The 20,752-nt window shown below is 34.4% G+C and overlaps 1 protein-coding gene across 49 annotated transcripts in view; it reads left to right on the forward strand.

Moving 5' to 3' along the window:
• JMJD1C (jumonji domain containing 1C) overlaps positions 1–20,752 on the forward strand; it is a 316,832-nt gene that overhangs the window by 222,818 nt on the left and 73,262 nt on the right. For 38 of the 49 annotated variants that reach the window (XM_086382227.1, XM_086382248.1, XM_086382258.1 and 35 more), the window contains one exon: positions 9,619–9,732. Coding sequence is in view for 4 of the 49 variants with exons in the window: in XM_086382220.1 (XP_086238346.1) it covers positions 9,619–9,732 (114 nt within the window). In the remaining 45 variants the exon portion in view is untranslated. Of the gene's footprint in view, positions 1–2,683; positions 5,816–9,618; positions 9,733–20,752 lie in introns of those variants that run through there. The other 11 variants (XM_086382251.1, XM_086382259.1, XM_086382240.1 and 8 more) reach the window with 10 other exon arrangements.

The following is a 20,752-nucleotide window of genomic DNA, read 5'->3' on the forward strand; positions in this document are numbered from 1 at the left end:
GATATGAATTAAGAAATCTTGTCTCTAGTTGCAGGATTTCTACAAGTGTTTTGACAGAAGTCACTCAATCTCCCTGAATGTCCATTTCTTCATCTGTAAAAATGAGAACCTTAGTCACTAAAGTTCCATTTCTGTTTTAACAGCTGTTTTTCTTGTATTTAATTTCCTGATTTTCATTTTACCCCCTCTGATTTGAAAATCCACCTTTATTTTACCCTAAATCCCCATACCTACTTCAAACTATTTTGGGACTTTTTAAACAATCCATTGATTATTATTTATGTGTGTTGTGTTCCAGTTTCACCTTGTTGTATTAATTAAAGCATTAAAAATATGTTGTATCTTTTATGGCTAGTTCCATATCATTGATCTGTATTTATTTTTTTCTCTCTTTCTGGAACTTGTCTGATTATATTTTCCGTAAATTTGATGTGTTTGCTTCCAAAATGTTCTTGATTTTTTTTATTAGTCATATTAAAATTATGGAATAGTTTTTTTTTTTTTAATTATTGACAGAGGTTTAAAGGGAAAATATCAGGTATTCAGAATATAATAATATGAGTAAGGGAACCAAAGTAAATCATCAAACATCACTGTATTAATGAATTTTGAGGTAACTATTTCTAAAATTGTAGTGAGAATATTTCTAGTGGTTTTGAAAGCAGCATGAAAACTTAGCATTTAATTCTAGTTATTTTTGGTTTTATGTGGTTACAGGGTATATCTGTGTCCTCCAGTAGTAAAGCTATAAAATACAGGTTAGAGTAAGATGAAAATTTAGGTCTAAAAATCTATTACTATAATTTTTAAATTTATTTCTGGTGCACTGGATCTTCATTGCTTCACACAGGCTTGCTTTAGTTGTGCCAAGTGGCAGCTGCTCTAATGGTGATGTGCCACGTGCTTCTCATTGCTGGTGGCTTCTCTTGGCCTAGGGTGCTTGGGCTTCAGTGGTTGCAGTGCTCGGTAGTTGTGGTCCATGGGCTTAGTTGTCCCATGGCACGTGGAATCTTCCCAGACCAGGGACTGAGTCCATGTCACCTGCATTTGACAGGTGGATTCTTGACCATTTGACCCTCAGGGAAGTCCTGGAATTATTTATTAATGGAAATAAAAACTAGTTATCTTAATGGCATACACCCATGAAGTTGTAGAGGAGGAAAAGGACAGTCAGACCTCCCTACTTGTGTGTTCTGCATATGAGGAGTCAATCAACCATAAATGAAAAATTTCAGAAGAAAAAATACCAAAAGATTCTCAAAAGCAAAACTTGAATTTTCCTTGTGCCTATCAACAATTTGGGGGACTTTCCTGGTGGTTCAGGACACTAAAGAATCTGCCTGCAATATAGGAGACCCCGGTTCGATCCCTGGATTGGGAAGATCCCCTGGAGAAAGGAATGGCAGCCCACTCCAGTATTCTTGGCCTGGAGAATTACTTGGACAGAGGAGACTGGCAGGCTTACTAGTCTATTTGGTCACAAAGAGTTGAACATGACTGGGCCACTAAAACTGTCAACTACATAGTATTTATGTTTTATTAGGTATTATAAGTAATCTAGAGATGACTTAAAGTATATGGGAGGGTTATATGCAAATACTATTCTATTTCATGTAAGGAACTTGAGCCTTGGAAGATTTTGATATACTCCTAGACCCTGAAACCAATTCCTTGCCATTACAGAGGAATGATTGTAAGTGAAACCTCATGATATTGGGAAGTAAAATGATTGAGCAGTGAGATTCTTAAAGAGAAGCCATAGATACGACAAACTGATAAAACCACTACCCCAGTTAAAGTATGCTTTATTAGTGCTCAGAAGGACTAGAAGAAAAAGAAAAGGACACTGAGTTCAGCCATGATGCTTATTGAAACACAGAGACTGTTTGCATAGTGCTTTAGTGTTCTCAGCAGTGATTTTTCTTAGTCAACTACATGTCATAAAAATTATGATAAATATTTACAGAGTTAAATGAACACATTCTGTTGTTGCATAACTTTCCTCTTATGACTGGGGCAGTTTACCCAGGATATAGTGAAGAAAGGAGGGAAAGGTGCACTAATTCAAGACATCCCACACATATTGGTTGATTGAATGTCCTGCTTGCTTAGGGGAGAAAAGAGAGTTTAAAAATCAGTGTTAGGCCTGTATCATCTGGAAATCCTGGAACTTCATGGTCTGTTGAAGTGTACCATGCTACACCGTCTTTGCAGTGCCTGGAATATCTACATAGATATATTAATGTGAAGATGTTAATCATTAGGGTAATAACCATGATGCAAGAGTTACACATTTGATTATATATTTTATAGATTAATAGGACAATAGGACATAATGAAAAGTATTTTCCTCAATCTAATCAGCTTCAGATAAGGCCATATCAAGTTCAAATCATTTTTAAATTACTATTGTTTCTCTTATTTTCCTATTCTTGTGTCTGAAAAGTACTTAAAATGCTAAAGCACTGAAACTTAGAGGTTTTGGTGTTTTGTACAGCCTGTATACTTGGAGAAATCCACTTGTTTGTTTAGATTCCCGTATCTGTAAAGATGAGGGATTTCTTTCATGGTTCAAAATAAATGGGACCAAAATGCTAGTTTAACTCTTAATTATATGTATAAAGGTTCTACAATTATTGGAAGGAACAGATTTTCTTCAGATAGCCATACAGTATTGCCTGCCTTTTTAGCCTCTGTTTACTTTCTCACCTCTGTTGATTTATTCAGCTTGTAACCTAGAAACCAGCTAAAAAGGAAGGAAGTCAGAGATGTGTATTTCTGGGCAGTAACTGGAGTAGTTTCCTCTTCCTCTAGCCTGGTTTAGCTGCCAGAAAAGACCTTTTACCCAACCGAAAAAAAAAAAGAAAAAAAAATTTAACTCTTCAACTTCCTTCCTTAATGCATTAAGGAAGGTATAAGTCGTAAGAAGAACCAGTTTAAAGAATTAAAATGCTGCTCTCCTCAAATTTGTGCTTTTTGCCGTCTGAAAGGTGATGTTTAATACCATCCCTTACAAGTTGTAAGAACAAGAGATAATTTAAGTAGACATGTTGTAAAAGCTAAGCAACTTACGCTTGCTACCAAATGCTTTCTCAGCATTGTTACTTCAATATTTTTGTTAGAAATTTGTCAGTGTACCAGACCAAACATACATTTATATATTTATAAAAATATTTGGGTTAGTTGCTCAACCGTGTCCAACTCTTTGCGACCCTATGGACTGTAGCCTACTAGACTCCTCTGCCAGTGAGATTTCCGAAGCAGGAATACTATAGTTGGTTGCAGTTCCCTTCTCCAGGGGATCTTCCTGGCCCAGGGATTGAACTCTGGTCTCTTGCATTGCGGGCGGATTCTTTACCTTCTGAGCCACCAAGGAAGCCCTATAAAAATATTTATCAAGTCCAGTGTAAATAAGATACTTAAGGGTTACAACCTTTATTTATTTCCATTAAAGAGTCAACTATGTTGCAAAGAGTCAGACAGGACTTAGCAACTAAACACAAAAATGTCCTATTTCTGGTAATGGAAAAGTATCTAATGTAACCGTGATGCAGTATGAAATAAAAACGAGTGGTTTTTCAGTACTGACGTTAATTATTTTAATTTTATAAAATTATTAAATTGTGTATCACTAGCAATATATAAATACTGTGGCAGTTGTTAAGTATAGTTATTAAGGCTACTTGATTTTGTAGGGGACGTAGTACTTGAGGAACAAACATGTTTTTAAGTTAATAACAACATAGTCAAATCTGAATTTATATGAGATTGTAAAATGCATCTTGTGAAATATTTAACTCATTCTCTAATACAGTAAACTGTAGAAAAGTAGTATGACATGTTTTAAAATTTGATAGTTTATAATATAATGTAATAACCTGAATCAAATAGTTGCTGTTTGTTTTGGGCTCAGAATAAGCCTGGCATATTACTCCAGTTGTTTTTTTTTGGTAACTTATATTACACTGAATTCTTTTAATTCCATGCATGTTTTATGATCACATCTTAAGTAATTATGAAATGAAATACTGGTATGCTATATGTGATTCACTTGACTCATTATTAAAAAGTACTTTGTTCTAAAGTTACATTTCATTTCTATCACTGTTCTAAAACTGAATTTTACTAATATTTTTAGAATAATCACTATTGCTCTCTTTCATCTTTAAAACAAAAAAGGATTGAGATTTTCATTAGTACAATGCATAATAGACTAAATTTAAAATATCTTTTTTTCTAGTAGTTAACAATGTTTTTTAATGAAATGAAGCTGATACATCTGGAATAGATTTAAAGGGACAGGGCATTGGCTGGGAATTGGAAGTTTTTCTCTTAACACGATTTGATAAATTGGTTGTGTGGTATTAAAATCAGTGTAAATTTTTAGATTTATTGAAATTGCAATACCTAACATTGGGACAAATTTAAAATAAAAGGCCATTCACACACATCATTAAAAATAGGTGAATGTTTTCTTGTACTTGGAGATATCTGACATTCTTTCTTCATATTCTTTCTTCATATTCAGTGTGTTTATTATACATACAGCACAGATCTCAGTTCAGACTAATCACGTCAGGTGCTGAATAGCCATCTGTAGCTATTAAAGGTTTTTATAACTATGAACGATTTAAATTGTTCTTAAAAATAATAAAAAATGTTTCAGGAATATTTTTTAATCTGCCAAAATAAATATTACCAGTTAGTTGTTCTTTTGAGTAAAGTGTGTGGTTGTTGGTGTGGTTGTTGGTTATGTCATTTGATTTCACTTAGATTATTACCCCAGAAATGTTTTAAACTGTTTTTGCTCCCTGTGTTTTTATAAATATCAGTGTTATTTCCAATGAAAAATGAGTAAAAGTAAATTCTTTACTTGAAAACACACTAGAAAGTATTCTTAATAGCTTTAAAGTTACATTTTATTTTTGCCCAGTTGAGAGATATTTACATATGACTTGTTTTTTGCACTTTCTCACCTTGGTAAGTCTGTAAGGCAAAAACTTTGTATTTGCATTTGCCTTGTGAAGGAGACAGTAAACTTGAGCTCTCAGTCTCGCCACTAGTCTGTCTTTGTCTGTTGTTAAAATTATGAGCCAGTCTCTATGGCGCAGCCAAATGAGTAATCACCAGTAATGTGACTCGTGCTGGAAGTGACTCCATCAGCACCTGTGACGGAGGATTAGTTACAGTTTACAGAGCACCGCCTCTTCCCTTCTCTCAGTGTGCCCTAAGCCAAGTAGTCGTTCTCATTTGGGTGTCTGCGCTGTTGGAAGCTACTGCAGTGTTTCCACACAGACAGAGTACAGTGGGAAAAGGCTTTCTCTAGCTGATGGATGGCTGTTCTCTCTATTTGGAGTATCTTACTGGTTATGTAAGCGACCTCGGGAGAAATTATCCTGACCCAGATCGGAGGATGCAGTAGTGCTTCAGCTGCAGGATTTCTTGGTCGTTAACACCACAGTGCTGATGACAAAGAGCAAGTTGTAATCCTCATCACTGCCAGGACTGAGCCAGAGCAGACAGAAAATCGTCATTTGCTCGTCGGAGACTTGTTAGGTTACAGCCTCTGCTTCGTTCTGTGGTCTTGGCTTTTCTTACTATACAATGACGACGCTGCAAGTGAGCTCAGAAATGCTTGGTTTGAGAGCCATTTGCCTGTGATTTTTGAAGACTTAAGAATTATTGAGGCTAGATTTAAAAAAAAATACTGCTCAAGAACAAAATGGAAATGTCAGCTATACTTCTTGACCTTTAAAGCCTTGTCGCTGATATCGGAGATTTAAAGATACTTTAAAATTCTCAAGAACAAAGTACGGTTTGTATTTTTCTGCTTCCTTTTTCTTTTGTCTTAATTTACATTTGGTTTTGCTTCTCGATTTTAGGAATTAAGGTCACTGTCTTTTTCAGATCCAGCTTTCGTGGTCTTAGTTTTTTAGAATTTTTAATGATTTCATTTGTTTAGAGAGAGATTTATTGTGTCGGTAGTAATTTCATAACACGGTACGATAAAAAAAACAAGCTCAGTTGTTTAAAGTATTACAGCAGAAATGTTTTGGATTAGGGTTTAGAATATAATGTCTTAAGGGAAGTAGGGGTGTTTGTTTTGTGAGGGTTTTTTCTGTCTGGTGTGTGCTTGTCCCCACCCCCAACTTGTTTTCTAACAGTATCGTGTTTTTCAATAGACCTGCTTGGGTGGGAATTTGGACTTTGTTCTTTCGAGTCACTCCGATCTTTTTTTTTTTTTTTTTTTTTAAGACTAAACCTTGACTTCTAAAATGTATCTTAGATTGTTTTCTGCTTTAGTATTTCGAGATTTATATCAGATTTTTGTAGTTTATGAGCCTAATTTTTTTCACTTGGAAAAGAAATTGTTAAATGTTAACTGGAGATTGTTAGAAACTTGGACTGTAGACATAAACCTTGTGAATTTCCAGTCAAATGTTAAATGGTGAGCTTTAACATGGTTTGTTTGAGCAGCTGAGTTATGTTTGAGAACTGTAGCTGATTTATTTTAAAAATGTTTTTCGAGGAGGGCTCATCTGTTCGCCTCTTCCTCATGTGAATGGAATGTGGTGCAGCATGGAGCCCCAAACAGGATACAGTTGTTCTAAGCATTCTTCCTATAGCGTGGTAGGCCCTAGTAGAAATGCAGGCTCTCTACTAAGTATTTATTTGACTTTATACTATTTTTAAAGTGCAGTTAACAAAGACGAAAGACCTTAAACGATCTCTCAGTCCATTAATGAAATTGAAAAGGTGTTTTGTTTAGTTGGCAATTTTAATTTGGATTTTCAAAGACTTTTTTCAGCGTTAGAATGAAGTCATTTTGTGATTAGGGTCACATTCTACTGTGACTTTCATCTGATGGTAGCTTGTAGCTTCCCCTTAGGCTGTGGAAGTTCCTCATAGAATGGTGTATCTTTAGAGTCTTGAATTACTTAGCTATGCATGAGTTCTAGTTTCTTTGCATTCCAGTGCACCTAGACCCATGAAATACTCACTACAGATTCGTCCAAAATCTGTAGGATTCACTCACTTTTATTTAAATATTTGTTTTTATTTTTAAGCTAATGTCTTTAAAGTGGATGTTTTTGACTTGCATACAAAAATTACTAATGGTTACATCGTTGATTTGCCACTTTAGGGAATTAGGATGTATTTTAACTCTTAGTTTTATATGTTGTTTGTCTTTAATTTTTCAGTGAAGTAGGAACAGTCGCACATTTTTAGGGTTGCTTGTTTAATACATATTGAAACATTTCTTTAACAAGTACTATAAAAGTATTTATCGGCACTTGGGAACATATTTGTAGTTTAAGATTAATTGCACGTTTTAAAATTTGCAAGTCTTTGTCCTGTTTGCTATTTAAGAAGCATGGTGTACTTTTGACTTACATTTGAACATGGTTATTATAAATACTCATGTATCAGAAACAGACCATTATAAACCAGTCTTTTAACATTTCTGATAGCTAGATTCTACCAGTGGCTTTCGGTTAGATACCCTAAAATGAGAATTTATTTTGGCCTGGAAACTAAATTTTTTTTCTCAGTAATTTAAATTATGATAAATTGGCCTATTGAAATTTACCCTTAGATCTCTGACTTACCTTAAAAAGCAGAGTTCTGAAAGGTTCTCTTCACAGGAATGTTTTTCATATTATAAAATGACTAGGTCTCATAGGAAATGCAAACCACCTGTATTATTTGCGTAAGAAAGAGGCATTCGGAGTGGAGAAGTTTACTTTTTTTTCCAGTCCTCCTTAATTGAATCGGTACAATATCTTTAGGCTTTTAGGTAGTACCTTTTGTGAGCCTTTTTTTAACCTTCCCAAGTTGACCTGATTTGGTACTGTTTAGAAAGAAATAAGAGCTTCGATATAAAGTTCAGGGATTTAAAGTTCTCTTGAGAAGCTGCCAGTGTTTTCTAATTTTTTTTGCTAAAAATTAAACACATTTAATTTGAGAATGTTACATATTTCACGTAAAGAATTTAGTTATGGTAAATGGAAAGTGTCAGATGGCCACAGAAGCAGGAGATAGCTAAATAATAGGGAAATACCTGTTTTGAAAATGTAACTTCTCACACAAAAAAATACTTTTGATACATAAAAGGTTAGCCCTAGAACATGGGAAGGAGGATATTACTGTGATTAGGTTCTCTAATCATAAATACTGAAAATAAATTGGAAATGTAAGATAATTTTTTTATGTTCATTTATGAACAAATATTTATTAGTTCATGAAGTGAATAGTATAGGAATAAGGCATTTTTAAAATGCTTATTTATTCTCTTGTGTTTTCAGCTTTTTCAAAACATAGGCTCCTGATGAAAACTTTAAAGATAAATAGACAAGTTAACTGTTTAAGAGCCATTCTGAATTAAAAATCTTGAAAGGTTTTTCAGCAGAGTGTTTAGTTGTGATTAGCAAGATGTTAAATTTTTTGAAGATATAAATAAGAGAAGAGGGAATTACAACGGCTTCGTATCTCCTGGAGATTTCTACTGTCTGCAGAAATCTTTGGTTTACATCCAAATGGTCGCACAAGTTGCTTGTAGCAAGAAAGATTTCCCTTGGTGATACAAGAACTTTAGGAACTGAGTTGCTTTTTTATTTCATTTTCCAAACTTAGATTCTTTAATAGTAAAGTCACTATGTTTTTAAAACAGTAGAATATTGTTTTCATTTGTAAGTTTTAAAACACTATCATGAATATAATATCCTTGGCTTTTATTCACAATGCTTCTACTTTGAAAATAATTAGGATAGTCATAAAAAGTGCATACCTATACCTTTATTTCCTTCCTTCCTCTTCCTCTCTTGCCTCCCTCACTCCCATCTCCTACCCAAAATACGAGTAAATTCATTTATGTAAAAGTTGTCTTCAAATGACTATGGATTTGCTCAGTTCACCCCTCTACCACCACCACCGCGTGCCCCCTTGTTTTGTTTAGTTTTCTAATAGTGGAAATCTGGAGAGAGTTTACTGGAAGGTGATTGTGAGCTTTGTGTAATACTTTTTACCTCCCTCTTCTTTTTCTGCGCCCTTCCCCCAGTGCTGCTGTTACTGAAGCAGCTGGATTTTTATTTGTGCTTGGGGCAGGGGCGGGGGTAAGTAGTACATGGGGTGGAGTTAAAAGACCAGATGCATCCTGATCATTTAAAATCCTTGATGTGAATGAGCTAGGAAATAAACTACACATGTAAATCATAACTACTCTGTTTTATAAAGAATAATACTTAAGAATATTTTAAAAGAGTTGGGATAATAACCTCTCCTACCCAGTTTGCTTTTTTGGAAACAATTTCTCTTTCTTTATGTTAGGAATTTTTATACATATGTATATTTGATTATATCCTTTTAAACAACTGGGAGTTATTAATAGACTGGGATTTTTTTCAAATTATTGATTAAAATCTACTTAATTTCTTTTTAATAATAGAAAATACTCCAGATAAAAGCATCACTTTAGATTATGAAAACTGGTATTAATTGGTAGCCTAAAATCATTATAATAATGACTTTAATACATTGTGTTTATATATACCTGTTCACATTTTGAGGATAAAACCCAGAAAATAACCATTAGAATTTTTTTTTTCCCCCTCTTACCAGACTTTCAAACCCCTGGTTGAAAAAAGTGTACCCAGTTCAATCACTGCAGTAGAATTCCTTGTAGATAAACAACTGGATTTTTTAACTGAAGATAGTGCCTTTCAGCCCTACCAGGTAAGAAATTTCAAGTCGCTTTAAAAAATTACCTATTCATTAAGCTTCGTTGATATTCAGATATTCTTTTGAATATTTAAGTCTAGCTTTCTAGCTAACATCAAGGTATATAAGAAACTTAATGCATTTGATAAAGTTTGATTATAGGGTAAATGATTGATTTATCCAATCAGTATACACAGAGAACTTACTGTGAGCCAGGCAGCATCTTGTGGCTGTGCTTGCACAAGTGAGCAAAATAAAAGTCCCTGCCATTCAAATGGTGTTCATTGTTAGATAATAACTGGGTAGATATTAGTATAAATTATCTTTGTCTCCAGCTCTAAAGGTTAAGATTTGGGTCAATTCATGTAATTAAATGAGATTAGTATTTACTATATACAGGCATATCAGTTTAGCATAATAGTAGTTCATTTTCTTTTTAAGTGGTAATTTTCCTTTTAGATTGTCATAAGTCGAATTGTTCAGTTTCTAGATTTTAATTCCCAGTTGTTGCAATTTAAATACAAAACTTAATTGGAAAAACATTTTCTAGCTGGTTTTTAGATTTAAATCATGTAAAGAAACTCATCAAAAGTAGTAAGCTAAATGTTTTTAAAATCTAGTTATGTTTTATCAGTTAATTTTTTAAAGGTAAAGGTTAAAATGCACAGCAGTTTGTTTTCTTTGTATATTTGAATTTTAGATTGAATTATATCAGTATTTTATAGGTTTCTTTTCCTTAAATGTTTAAGATAACATAGTACATACATTGAAAGAAAGTATAACTGGACTAGTTTGACTTGTTTTTTAAAATGAAGCTGAAAGTCCATATTCCTGTTTCATTTCAGAATAGTTACTGATTTCAAAAGTAAAGTATAGAGGCATTGTTTCCATGGAAAGAACAAGAGCTTGAGTTAATGAGCAGTGGTTTGTTATATGTGAGGTTATAATGCTTAGGGAATTAGTAGTTAGGTTCTTCTTTTATTAGATCTACCAAAAGTAGATGATAATTCCCTTAGTTAAATGTTATTTTTTTCTTTGAAGTCTGCATGGATATGCTTTTGTCTTTACACATTATTTTTCATAGTTCATTAAATGGCCTCATTTTTGTACTGTTATTTGATTATGGTATTTTCAGCTAAAAATTTATAACAAGTTATAGTTTAATATTAGAGGTGTTAGAGCTTTTCCCTCGGGTTTTATTTTGTTTTGGTTTTAGTTGTGATTGCCATTTTGCTTGCTTATAGCCTTACTGTAATTTGTCTCATTTCTAACAGTCTTTTAGTGGGAATTACACTAGGTGAAATCAAAGGAACCTTCCAACTTAGCATTTTAATTCTGTGGTTTCTGATTAGCACTATAGAAGTTACAGCTTGGGTTTGATTTAGAGAACTGAAATCATTATGTAGAAATTACTTTTAAAAATAAACTCTTGCCAGGTGGCCTAAAACTCTACAACATGTTTATTAAAATTGTAATGATTAAAAGAATGTACTAACATATTACACAGGGGTTTTCGTACACATTTAAAACTGTTTTAGATTCTGACAATTTTATTATTTTTATTAGAAATAAAAGCATAAGAGCTAAAGTCTTACTTGATTTGGTGATTTGTATGATTATCTTTGTTAACTATATATATTCCCCTTGCTAGTATAGGTAAGTTGCTGTCTGGCCTAGAAGGATATAATATCTTCCTAAGGTGCTATTATTCACTTGACATTTTAACCGTTTGTGTTTCATAAATAATGTGAATTTTAATTTTAAGAAATTACACTAAGAGCACTTGATTTAGGATCCAGCATATCTTAATTTTAGTGTTTCTTAAGTGTTTTTGAAGGAATAAATGATACACAATAAGGCTTATTGTAGCATTTTAATTTCTGTATTTCATGTTTTTAAAACAGGTTTAAAATTAAAAATACATACTCCAGTATGTAAATTATAGTCACCTACTGTAATATTTTGAATGAAAATTTACTCCAGAGACTGAAGAAGTCTCAGTCTAGGTTTTCAAAGTTATTTATTTAAATGAATTTATAAAATATAGATATAGTCCACATAAGGAAAGACTTTTAGAGTTCATATAATTAGAGTGGCTTTATCCCAGAATGCTCTTCTCTAACCAGTTGTCCAAACAGTACATTAAATTCCTTGGCATGTTAAACATGGCAGCTGTTCCTGGCATAGATTTTGTAAATAGTGCCTTGACATATCTTAACCTTAGAGTAACCTTATGTAAGTCAAAGGGAGTTAGGGGGAAATTAAGTTTTTAAAATGGTCTCCCTGTTTTTTCTCACTTATTTAAATTTCAAGAGTCAGTTTCTTCTGAATCCGGGTATTAATTATCCATTGTAGAGTTCTTAAATAGGGCGGGTTAAAAAGTCTTTGGAAATGGCTTTTCTGTATTAGGTGATGAGTATGCTTAAGTTCTGTATGAAAAATTCCAAATGATGCTTCACTGTGAATCTATTTAAATAGTTTTATAGTGGGAATTCCTATTCACCATCTTTTTCCTTGACTTCTCATCTCAGCATTTTATTCTGTGGTAGAATGCTCCCGTAAGTTAACTTTTAGTTGTACAGCCCTATTTAATATATCACAATAATATATATTGTAAGATAATGATTAGAAAACTGATGACTCAAAATTAATACAGATTTTTTCAGTTGACTCACTTTTAGGTTATTGGTTTGAATCCTACATTTATCTCTCTGAATTATTTCAGTGTATTGAGTATCAGATGACATGTATTAGTTGATTGTGTCATTTTTTAAAGTGACTTGTGGTTGGTTAATCAGGGTGCAACCATCATTGATCATAGTTTTCAATATTTTGGAAAGAATACTGAATGAGGAGAGAAATCAACATCTTACATACAGTATAATGAAGGCATGTTAATACGTCGTTGAAGCAGTGTACTATGGTATTGTTAATTTTGTTTTTTCCTTCCTTTTGCATAGAAATGAGTTTCTGCTTCCTCCTTTCAGACTTCCTGATCAGGCTTGCTGCAGTTAACTTTCTTTGAAGTAAAGGGGGGAGGGAAAAAGAGAGGAAGTAGGAGGAAACTCTTGAGATTCTACTATGTCTTTCAGCTGGCTGGGAAAGAGGAGGGAAAAATTATTTGTTTTTAAAGATACTTTCTATAGTTTTGGTTTGTTTTTTTTTTTAATTACTATGATTTCTATGTATGATTGCCTTTGGAGGATGAGTAGAGAAGTTTTTAAAACTTTCCACTAAAAATTGAAGTTTTGATCAAACAAATGTAAAAAACAGTTTGATAATGAAATATGAACATTGAACTTTTAGCATGATTTTGAAATCATCTTGTCCTGGATTTTAGCTTCTGGCCATGCACACACCTGCAATAAAGGAATAATAATACAAAGGGCATTCAAGATTTGAAGCAGAATGTGCTTGCTTTTAATTAACCCCTACGTCTATCTTTATATATTAAAATTCATTGTAGTAATGAGGTATTTTCCCTAGAATAAAGTAGAATCATCCTAGACCTGAAGGAATAATCCTATTTGAAGTACTTGGTCATTCTAATCTGCTAAAAGTTCAGAGATAAGACTCCTAATACTTTATTTTCTATTATCACAAAACACAGGCATTGAACACTTTATTAAGTATTTGATATGGTACTATTGGGCTGTGAATTGCTGGTTGAAGGGAATGCGTGGAGCAAACCTAAGTATTTTCTTCATTCTTAGACTAAAGATTGATTAAAGACTTGAGCAAAGTTTTAAAATATTCTGTTAATGAAAGTGTCTGAACTGTGTCAGCTCTGTTTATCATTACTGTAGTCCTTCAGTGAGAAAGTTGTTTTTCGTCACAGTCTGTTTTGAACCACAATTTTTCCGTTATTGATATATAAATTCATTGTCCACAGTTTCAGAATGTCCCTAAGTTAGTTGTTGCTCAACACATCTGGTTTACTAAAAATAGCTTGAATGATTGCCCAGGACAAGTTACCAGTAGTTTAAAGAGTGGAGTGTACCAGACACATGTATTTTTCCTTCTTAATATTTTTGTTATTTGGAATTGAGATGAATTTGAGGGAAATGAAATTTAGCCTCCAGACAGCCTAGGGGAACAGTAAGCTAGTTCTTTGGTTGTCACCAACCAAATGTTATATTTTGTTAAGTATTTGACATAAGTGAGCCACTGACAAGTTTGAAAATCTTGGTGGTGCTAATTTGACTTATATGCAGATTTATTTCCCAGGGTACTATGATGATATTGCTAATAGTTTAGAGAAGGAAGTAAACAGAACTTTATTGTTAATATTGCTTTGGTGGGTGGAGAAAAGTCTTAACTTTTCACACTTTTCTTTACTCTCATTTCAATTTGTTGTATAAATATATTACTTCAGAGCATTTTTAAACTAACATTCCTGTAGAGGAAATGAGAATTTGACCTAGTACACGCTTTATTCCTAGTCCCAGAATTCCTCTCAGATTTATTCTTTCTGGTGTCAAATTACTGCTCCCTCATAATTTTACTAAAAGAAAAAAAAAAAAAAAACAGACTTTCAGAAACTGCCTAGCAAACTATTGTTTTATTTTTATGATAGAAAATAGTGGGAGTTTTGTTATTGTTTTTATAGTGATAACTGAACTTTTTATTGAGAAATAGATATTCTTAAGAAACAGCTATTAGGATAAGGGAGTGGCGTGCACTCACATCCCCGCCTTCAAGAATGAGCCTCTGCCCTTGAGTTGAGATGGGCAGAAACAGGCCCAGAGCAGGAGAGAGGGCCTGGAGTTCTTTGTGTCCTACTTAACTGTTAGCTCACCTGATGTGTTTTTGTGTTGTTTTTCCCAGAAAGGAGTCTTTAAATGGCAGTTTTATGCTCAGACTCTATTTCCCTTTGACTTACCCTTAAAAAATTTTAATGTCTAGCTTTAGAAATATCCCAACTGACTTCATTCATTCAGTAGTTATTTAAATTATGTGGTTTCCGTATTCACAGCATCCTGCTTTGGTGCTTGATGGTTTTTAGAAGTTGCTGAAGGGACTTCTTTGGCAATCCAGTGATTAAAGCTTTTATTGCTTCCACTGCAGGAGGCACAGGTTCAGTCCCTGATAGGGAACTAAGATGCCGCATGCCACACAGTGTAGCCAAAAAAAAAAAAAAAAGGTTGATGTAAGTGTTATAGTCCTTATTAAGACCTTTATAAGTCATGATGAGAACTTAGATTTTTAAAAAATTTCCTTGAAATAGATTTGATTTATTCAAATCAAAGGAACCAAAAAAATACATAGTGAAGACTTCAGGAATACAGAAGAAAGGAGAAGTCAGCGGAAACTGAAATGGTACAAAGACATCTCGTGAAGAGGGTGAAACTTGAGGATTCATTTGAATGGAGAGGGAAGTGAAAACTCAGGAGAGTGAGGCAGACATTTGGTGGAAAGAATTGCATGATGAATGATGAGTTAGGTTTAGGGGTCAGTAGAATATCAGTCGAAGAAGGCAATGGCACCCCACTCCAGTACTCTTGGCAAATCCCATGGACAGAGGAGCCTGGAAGGCTGCAGTCATGGGGTCGCTGAGGGTCGGACACAACTGAGTGCCTTCACTTTGACTTTTCACTTTCATGCATTGGAGAAGGAAATGGCAACCCACTCCAGTGTTCTGGCCTGGAGAATCCCAGGGATCGGGGAGCCTGTTGGGCTGCCGTCTATGGGGTTGCACAGAGTCGGACACGACTGAAGCGACTTAGCAGCAGCAGTAGCAGCAGAATATCAGTCTAGCTAGAGAAGAGAGTTTGGTTTTAAATATAGACATCATACCAGAGAAATAAGTATTGTGGGGTCAGATAAAAGAGGAAAAGGACTGCTAAGTACAGTTCCTAAGTGACTTTTATCTTGTAGGCCCTATGAATCATTGGAAGCTTTGAAGCAAGAGAATAACAAAACCAAAATTTTCTACAGCCAAATGTTATATTTTGTCGAATTAAGTATTAACAACGACATCTGGTTATTGTACTATATCAGAAGGAGCTAACTGATTGGATCTTTTGTTTTAGAGACTCAGCCTAGCTATGAATTTTGAAGTCAATTCATACAGATATTGTGTCAAATCCTGGCTTTGCCATTTGCTAGCATGTGACATTGGAAAAGCCTAAAGCATGCTATATACTTGGTTTCCTCATCTATAATATACTGTCTACCTCAGATTAAATGAATGACACAGTTAAGAGCTTATTACTATATAGAAACCATTCAATAGAAGGTCGCTGCTATTTAGATATGCCCTAAATTTCCCTTTCTGTAGATGGTGTCTTAAACCTTTGTGGTAGATATTTGAAACTCCTTTCTCTTCTTACCATATGCAACCATTGGACATTTCTCTGCCACCATCTGCGCCTCTTTCTTGTAACAGTCTGTTTTCTTTGTCTTCTCTGGAACTCTCAACCATTCTTTCTGCAGCTGGTGTTAGATAAACTCTTTTGGTGTTGGTACAAGCCATGGTCACTGCATAACAGAACATGTCTTTGTAGTAGTGTTTCTTTTTCCCTCTATTTTAAAAGTGCATTTAGGTAAGATTCCCCAGTGAATTTTACTGGGGAATTCCTATTAAACTCCTATTTTAAGAAAATGATATTAGAAAAGATGCAGAAATTGTGGTATTACTCTCCACAACAAACACATCCTTATATTTTTTCCCTAGGGAAGATCGTAAGCTCTACTGGCTGCTGATAGATACTTTTAATTTCAAAAAATACGAAGTGATATTCAGAAAGTTAAAGAGTTCTTTTTCTTTGCTTGACTGTGAACAAACATTTGTGACCAACATTGACCTAATCAAACTAATCTCTGGCTAATGGATTTTAGTCTCAGGGATAAGAAGCATTCAACCTAAATCTAGGTTTATCTCAAAAGAGAGAAAACTAGTAAACCAGGCAATACCAGATGCAAATCAAAATTATACAAAATGGGAATAACAGGACTGTTTGGATTAGTTTCAGTTATTCTGAGCGCTTTCTATTCTTTATTTTTCTATATCAGTTTCTGAATTATATTTTGACAGAATTGAGCATGTTCTCCATTAGGCCATAAGTTTGTGTATGCATTTCCCTTTTCCATTTCACTTTGCCTTCATATTATCATTTGGTTGAAATTTAGAGGTGCCTGACATTGTTGCCATAATGTCAGTAAAATGAGAACTGTGAGATTGTAGGATATACAGTGTGCCGAGACTATAAAACATACAGGGTCATAGCCATAACTGTGGACTGATTGCGGGTGTAATAATGGCTTGGTAGAATCAGCATCTGTGGGCAGGCGTTGGCCTGGGGGTGGTCTAGGAGATGAGGCCAGAGCAGGAAGCTGCTATTGTGTAGTACTTGGCTTTATTCCATTTCTAGTCAAAAGTGACAGCTTGCAATAGCAGAGCCAAGCTGAAGCCTAGAAAGTAGAATGGACAATAAGAAAAGCGGAACCAGAAGCTAAAACAGAATCATTGTACTTCCTTTTTAAGCAAGCTTTTTAAAAATTTTAAATTGGTACATCATGTTTTAATATTCAGTAATTTTGCTCTTCATTCTGTGTAAGTGCTGCTTTTATCTCCCACTTGCCTGATTGTATATTGCCATAATTGTGAAACATTAGGTCCCATGAATCAGGTATGCCAATATGTATTGTCTGCTGCTATTAAAAGAGAGTTCTTCATTTTTAAAAATTAGTTGCAAAACTTGGTGTGTTGAAAATGTATTCATGAAGTTCAGGAACATGTTATTTTGACTGAAATTTGGCCCGCATATGAGCTGTTCTGCAATATTCAGATTAAAAACATTTATAAGTCACGGTCTGCAAAAGTTCTCTCCTGGTCCCAAATCTGCTATGATCATATGCTGAAAAATCTGCCAGTCTCTTTTTAATTTTTTGTGACTGCTGTTATGAATTTAAAGTATGTGAAATTATGCTTGTAGACATCAGATTCCAAAGCTTCTAAGCCATCAATCAGTTAGTTATCATTGAGAAGAATTTTTGCCAGTCAAAATAGGTAGATACTGTTTGTTTATTCCTTTTGCCCAACCCCAGATTCTTAGTAAAGCACAGCCACTTTATTTATTTAAAATATCAATTAAAATTTAATTTCTCAGTGTGCTGTTAATATATTTATAAGGTTCAACATTTTCCAAAATATTTACATGTGCACTGTTTTATTCATTCTTACATTCACCTTATGAGGAGTACAGATTGTATTATTTTATTATATATAATGCTTTCAGGGTACATATATTAATTTAATCCACATAACTCTTTGAGAAGTACCTATTAACTTACAGTGAATAGGCAGCAGAAATGGAAAACCATATAAACTAGTTTTATTTTTGAAGGGATGGGGCTATTAAAAAGATACGACAGGAAATATCTTGAATATCCATTGCAGAAAAGTACAGCTGAACCTTATTTGGAATGGAATTAGGAACTAGAAGGTCAGAAACTCAAGTCACATATTCCTTCTTCCCCCATGCCTCAGTCTTCTTTCTGCAGACAGGTTTCTTCTGCTTAATCGTAGGTTTTGCTTCTCATAATACTAGTTTCCACGTGACTTTTGTGTGTTAGTGTCGATTCTCCCACACCCCCTCCTTTGCAGGACTTTTTAAATCTAATATTTGTGTTTCTTGGTAAAATTGAGGGTAGGGCTGTAGGAGAATAAACAGCTGAAGAGAGAAAAAGGAAGAAAGATGAGGAAGGGAGAGAATCTAGGATAGCAGTTTTTATAGGCGAAGAAACTGAGGTTTAGGGAAGTTGTGATTTGGCATCTAGGTTCCCATAGCTAGTGGTAGCCTAAACAGAACTTGAACCAAAAACTTTAGATCCAAGACATTATTTCTGTTGTGCCACCCTGCCTTTGTGAGCCGTCACATGGGAAACATCTCTTATCTGCACATCATTCTTTTGTTTGGCACTTTGCTGTTTTTCTTAGGATTGCCGTCTTTCCTATATATAAGATTAAAGTTGTCCTTAATTGTATTACCTGCACAATCTCCTTAGACTTTGGAAATACTGGCATCAAGCTATACCACAAATCTGTGCATCGTTTTCAGATTCCCTTGTTCCCCAGGCTAGAATCCAAACAGATTCAATGTTTTGCCCTCACCCAGTTTTTTTAGCTGCCTAGTTTTCTGTTTGGCTCAGAGATTTGTTCAGAGTTAAAATTAAAAACAATACTTTAAAACAAAGCCCTTTTAGCCTCTTGTTAAAAGGATTATCTCTAAAAATCCAAGTCTTTCTAGGCTTCAGACTCAAGGCAAAAACGATACTAGCCCTTAGTCAATAAATAATGATTCGAGGCTTTTTATTCATATGTTTGAGGACCTTCTGTGTTGTATTCAAGAATACAAATACGCTGCCTTCATGCATCTTACAATCTAATGGGGGAAGTGCATAGAAAAATACAAATGTAAATATAGACAAAATACAGAAAAAGTAGCAGACACCAGAGAGGTATAAGGAATCTACCCTGGTTGTGGGAGGAAAAAAAGAGAGGATACTGCTATTCTTAGATTAGGTGACCCCCTAAATTGTCTCAGGATGAATTTAAATTAGCTAAGCCACTAAGACAGCAGGTCTGATTAAATGCTTGAAATATAGTGAATAAGCATAATGTGTGTTGGATGGTCCACTTGTATTAACTCTAATCATACGTTTCCCATGAAGGTGGAATGGTTGACTAGTCAGAAATTTTTTAACCATTTTTTAGTTGGGTCAGCCACCTGATTGGCTGCAACCTCATTGCCCTTTTGGAGCAGAGGGATAACAGGCATTTGTTTTAAAAAAGGTAACAGTAAAACTTAGCATTTTAAACATTTAAGTGTGCAATTCAGTGGAATCGAATATATTCACAGTATTATGCAACCATCACCACTATGCGCATTCTGAACTTTATCAACATCCCAAATAGAAACTCTTCATTCATTAAACAATAACTCCCTATTTCCAAGTAGCTTGCTCTTCCCAGCCCTTGGTTACCTCTTGGTTCTCTTTTTTGGGTCAATGTTATTATTATTATTATTTTGCCTCTTCTAGATATCTCATATAAGTGTATTCATACAGTTTGTCCTTTTGTGACTGGCTTATTTCACTTAATGTAATGTCTTCAGAATTCACCTGTGTATCATGTGTCAGCATTTCATTGCTTTTCATAGATGAATAATATTCCATAGTATGTATTTACCACATTTTGGCTATCCATTCGTATGTTGATGGACTTTTGGGTTGTTTCTACCTTTTTACTATTACGAATAATGCTGCTGTGAACATTGGTGTACAAATATTTGAGTTCCACCTTTCACTTCTTGTGGGTATATTCCTAAGAATGGGATTGCTAGAGCATATGAAAGTTTATGTTTTACTTTTTTGAGAAACAAACTGTTTTCCACAGTTCAGTTCAGTTCAGTCGCTCAGTCGTGTCCGACTCTTTGTGACCCCATGGACAGCAGCACGCCCAAACTCCCTGTCCATCACCAACTCCCGGAGTTTACCCAGACTCATATTCATTGAGTCAGTGATGCCATCCAACCATCTCATCCTCTATCATCCCCTTCTCCTCCCGCCTTCAATCTTTCTCAGCATCAGGGTCTTTTCAAATGAGTCAGCTTTTCGCATCAGGTGGCCAAAGTATTGGAGTTTCAACTTCAACATCAGCCCTTCCAGTAAACACCCAAGACTGATCTCCTTTAGGATGGACTGGTTGGATCTCCTTGCCATCCAAGGGACTCGCAGGACTCTTCTCCAACACCACAGTTCAAAAGTTTTCCATAGGCTCTGCACTATTTTACATTCTCACCAACAGGGATCCAATTTCTCTGTGAGAACACTTGTTATTTTTCGTTTTCTAAATAATAGCTATTCAAATAAATAAATAAATAGATAATACCTATTCATTGCCTGTGCTTTCAGTATCGTATTTGAGAAATTGTTACCAACGCCAACATCATGAAAAATGGCCTTTAAGAGTTTTGTAGTTTTAGCTCTTATATATGTCATTGATTCATTTTAAAATAAATTTTTAGATAGT

Source organism: Bos grunniens, chromosome 28 (assembly GCF_055505025.1).
Source record: "Bos grunniens cultivar Pamir isolate PY7600 chromosome 28, Bosgru_T2T1.0, whole genome shotgun sequence".
NCBI classification, from domain to species: domain Eukaryota; kingdom Metazoa; phylum Chordata; class Mammalia; order Artiodactyla; family Bovidae; genus Bos; species Bos grunniens.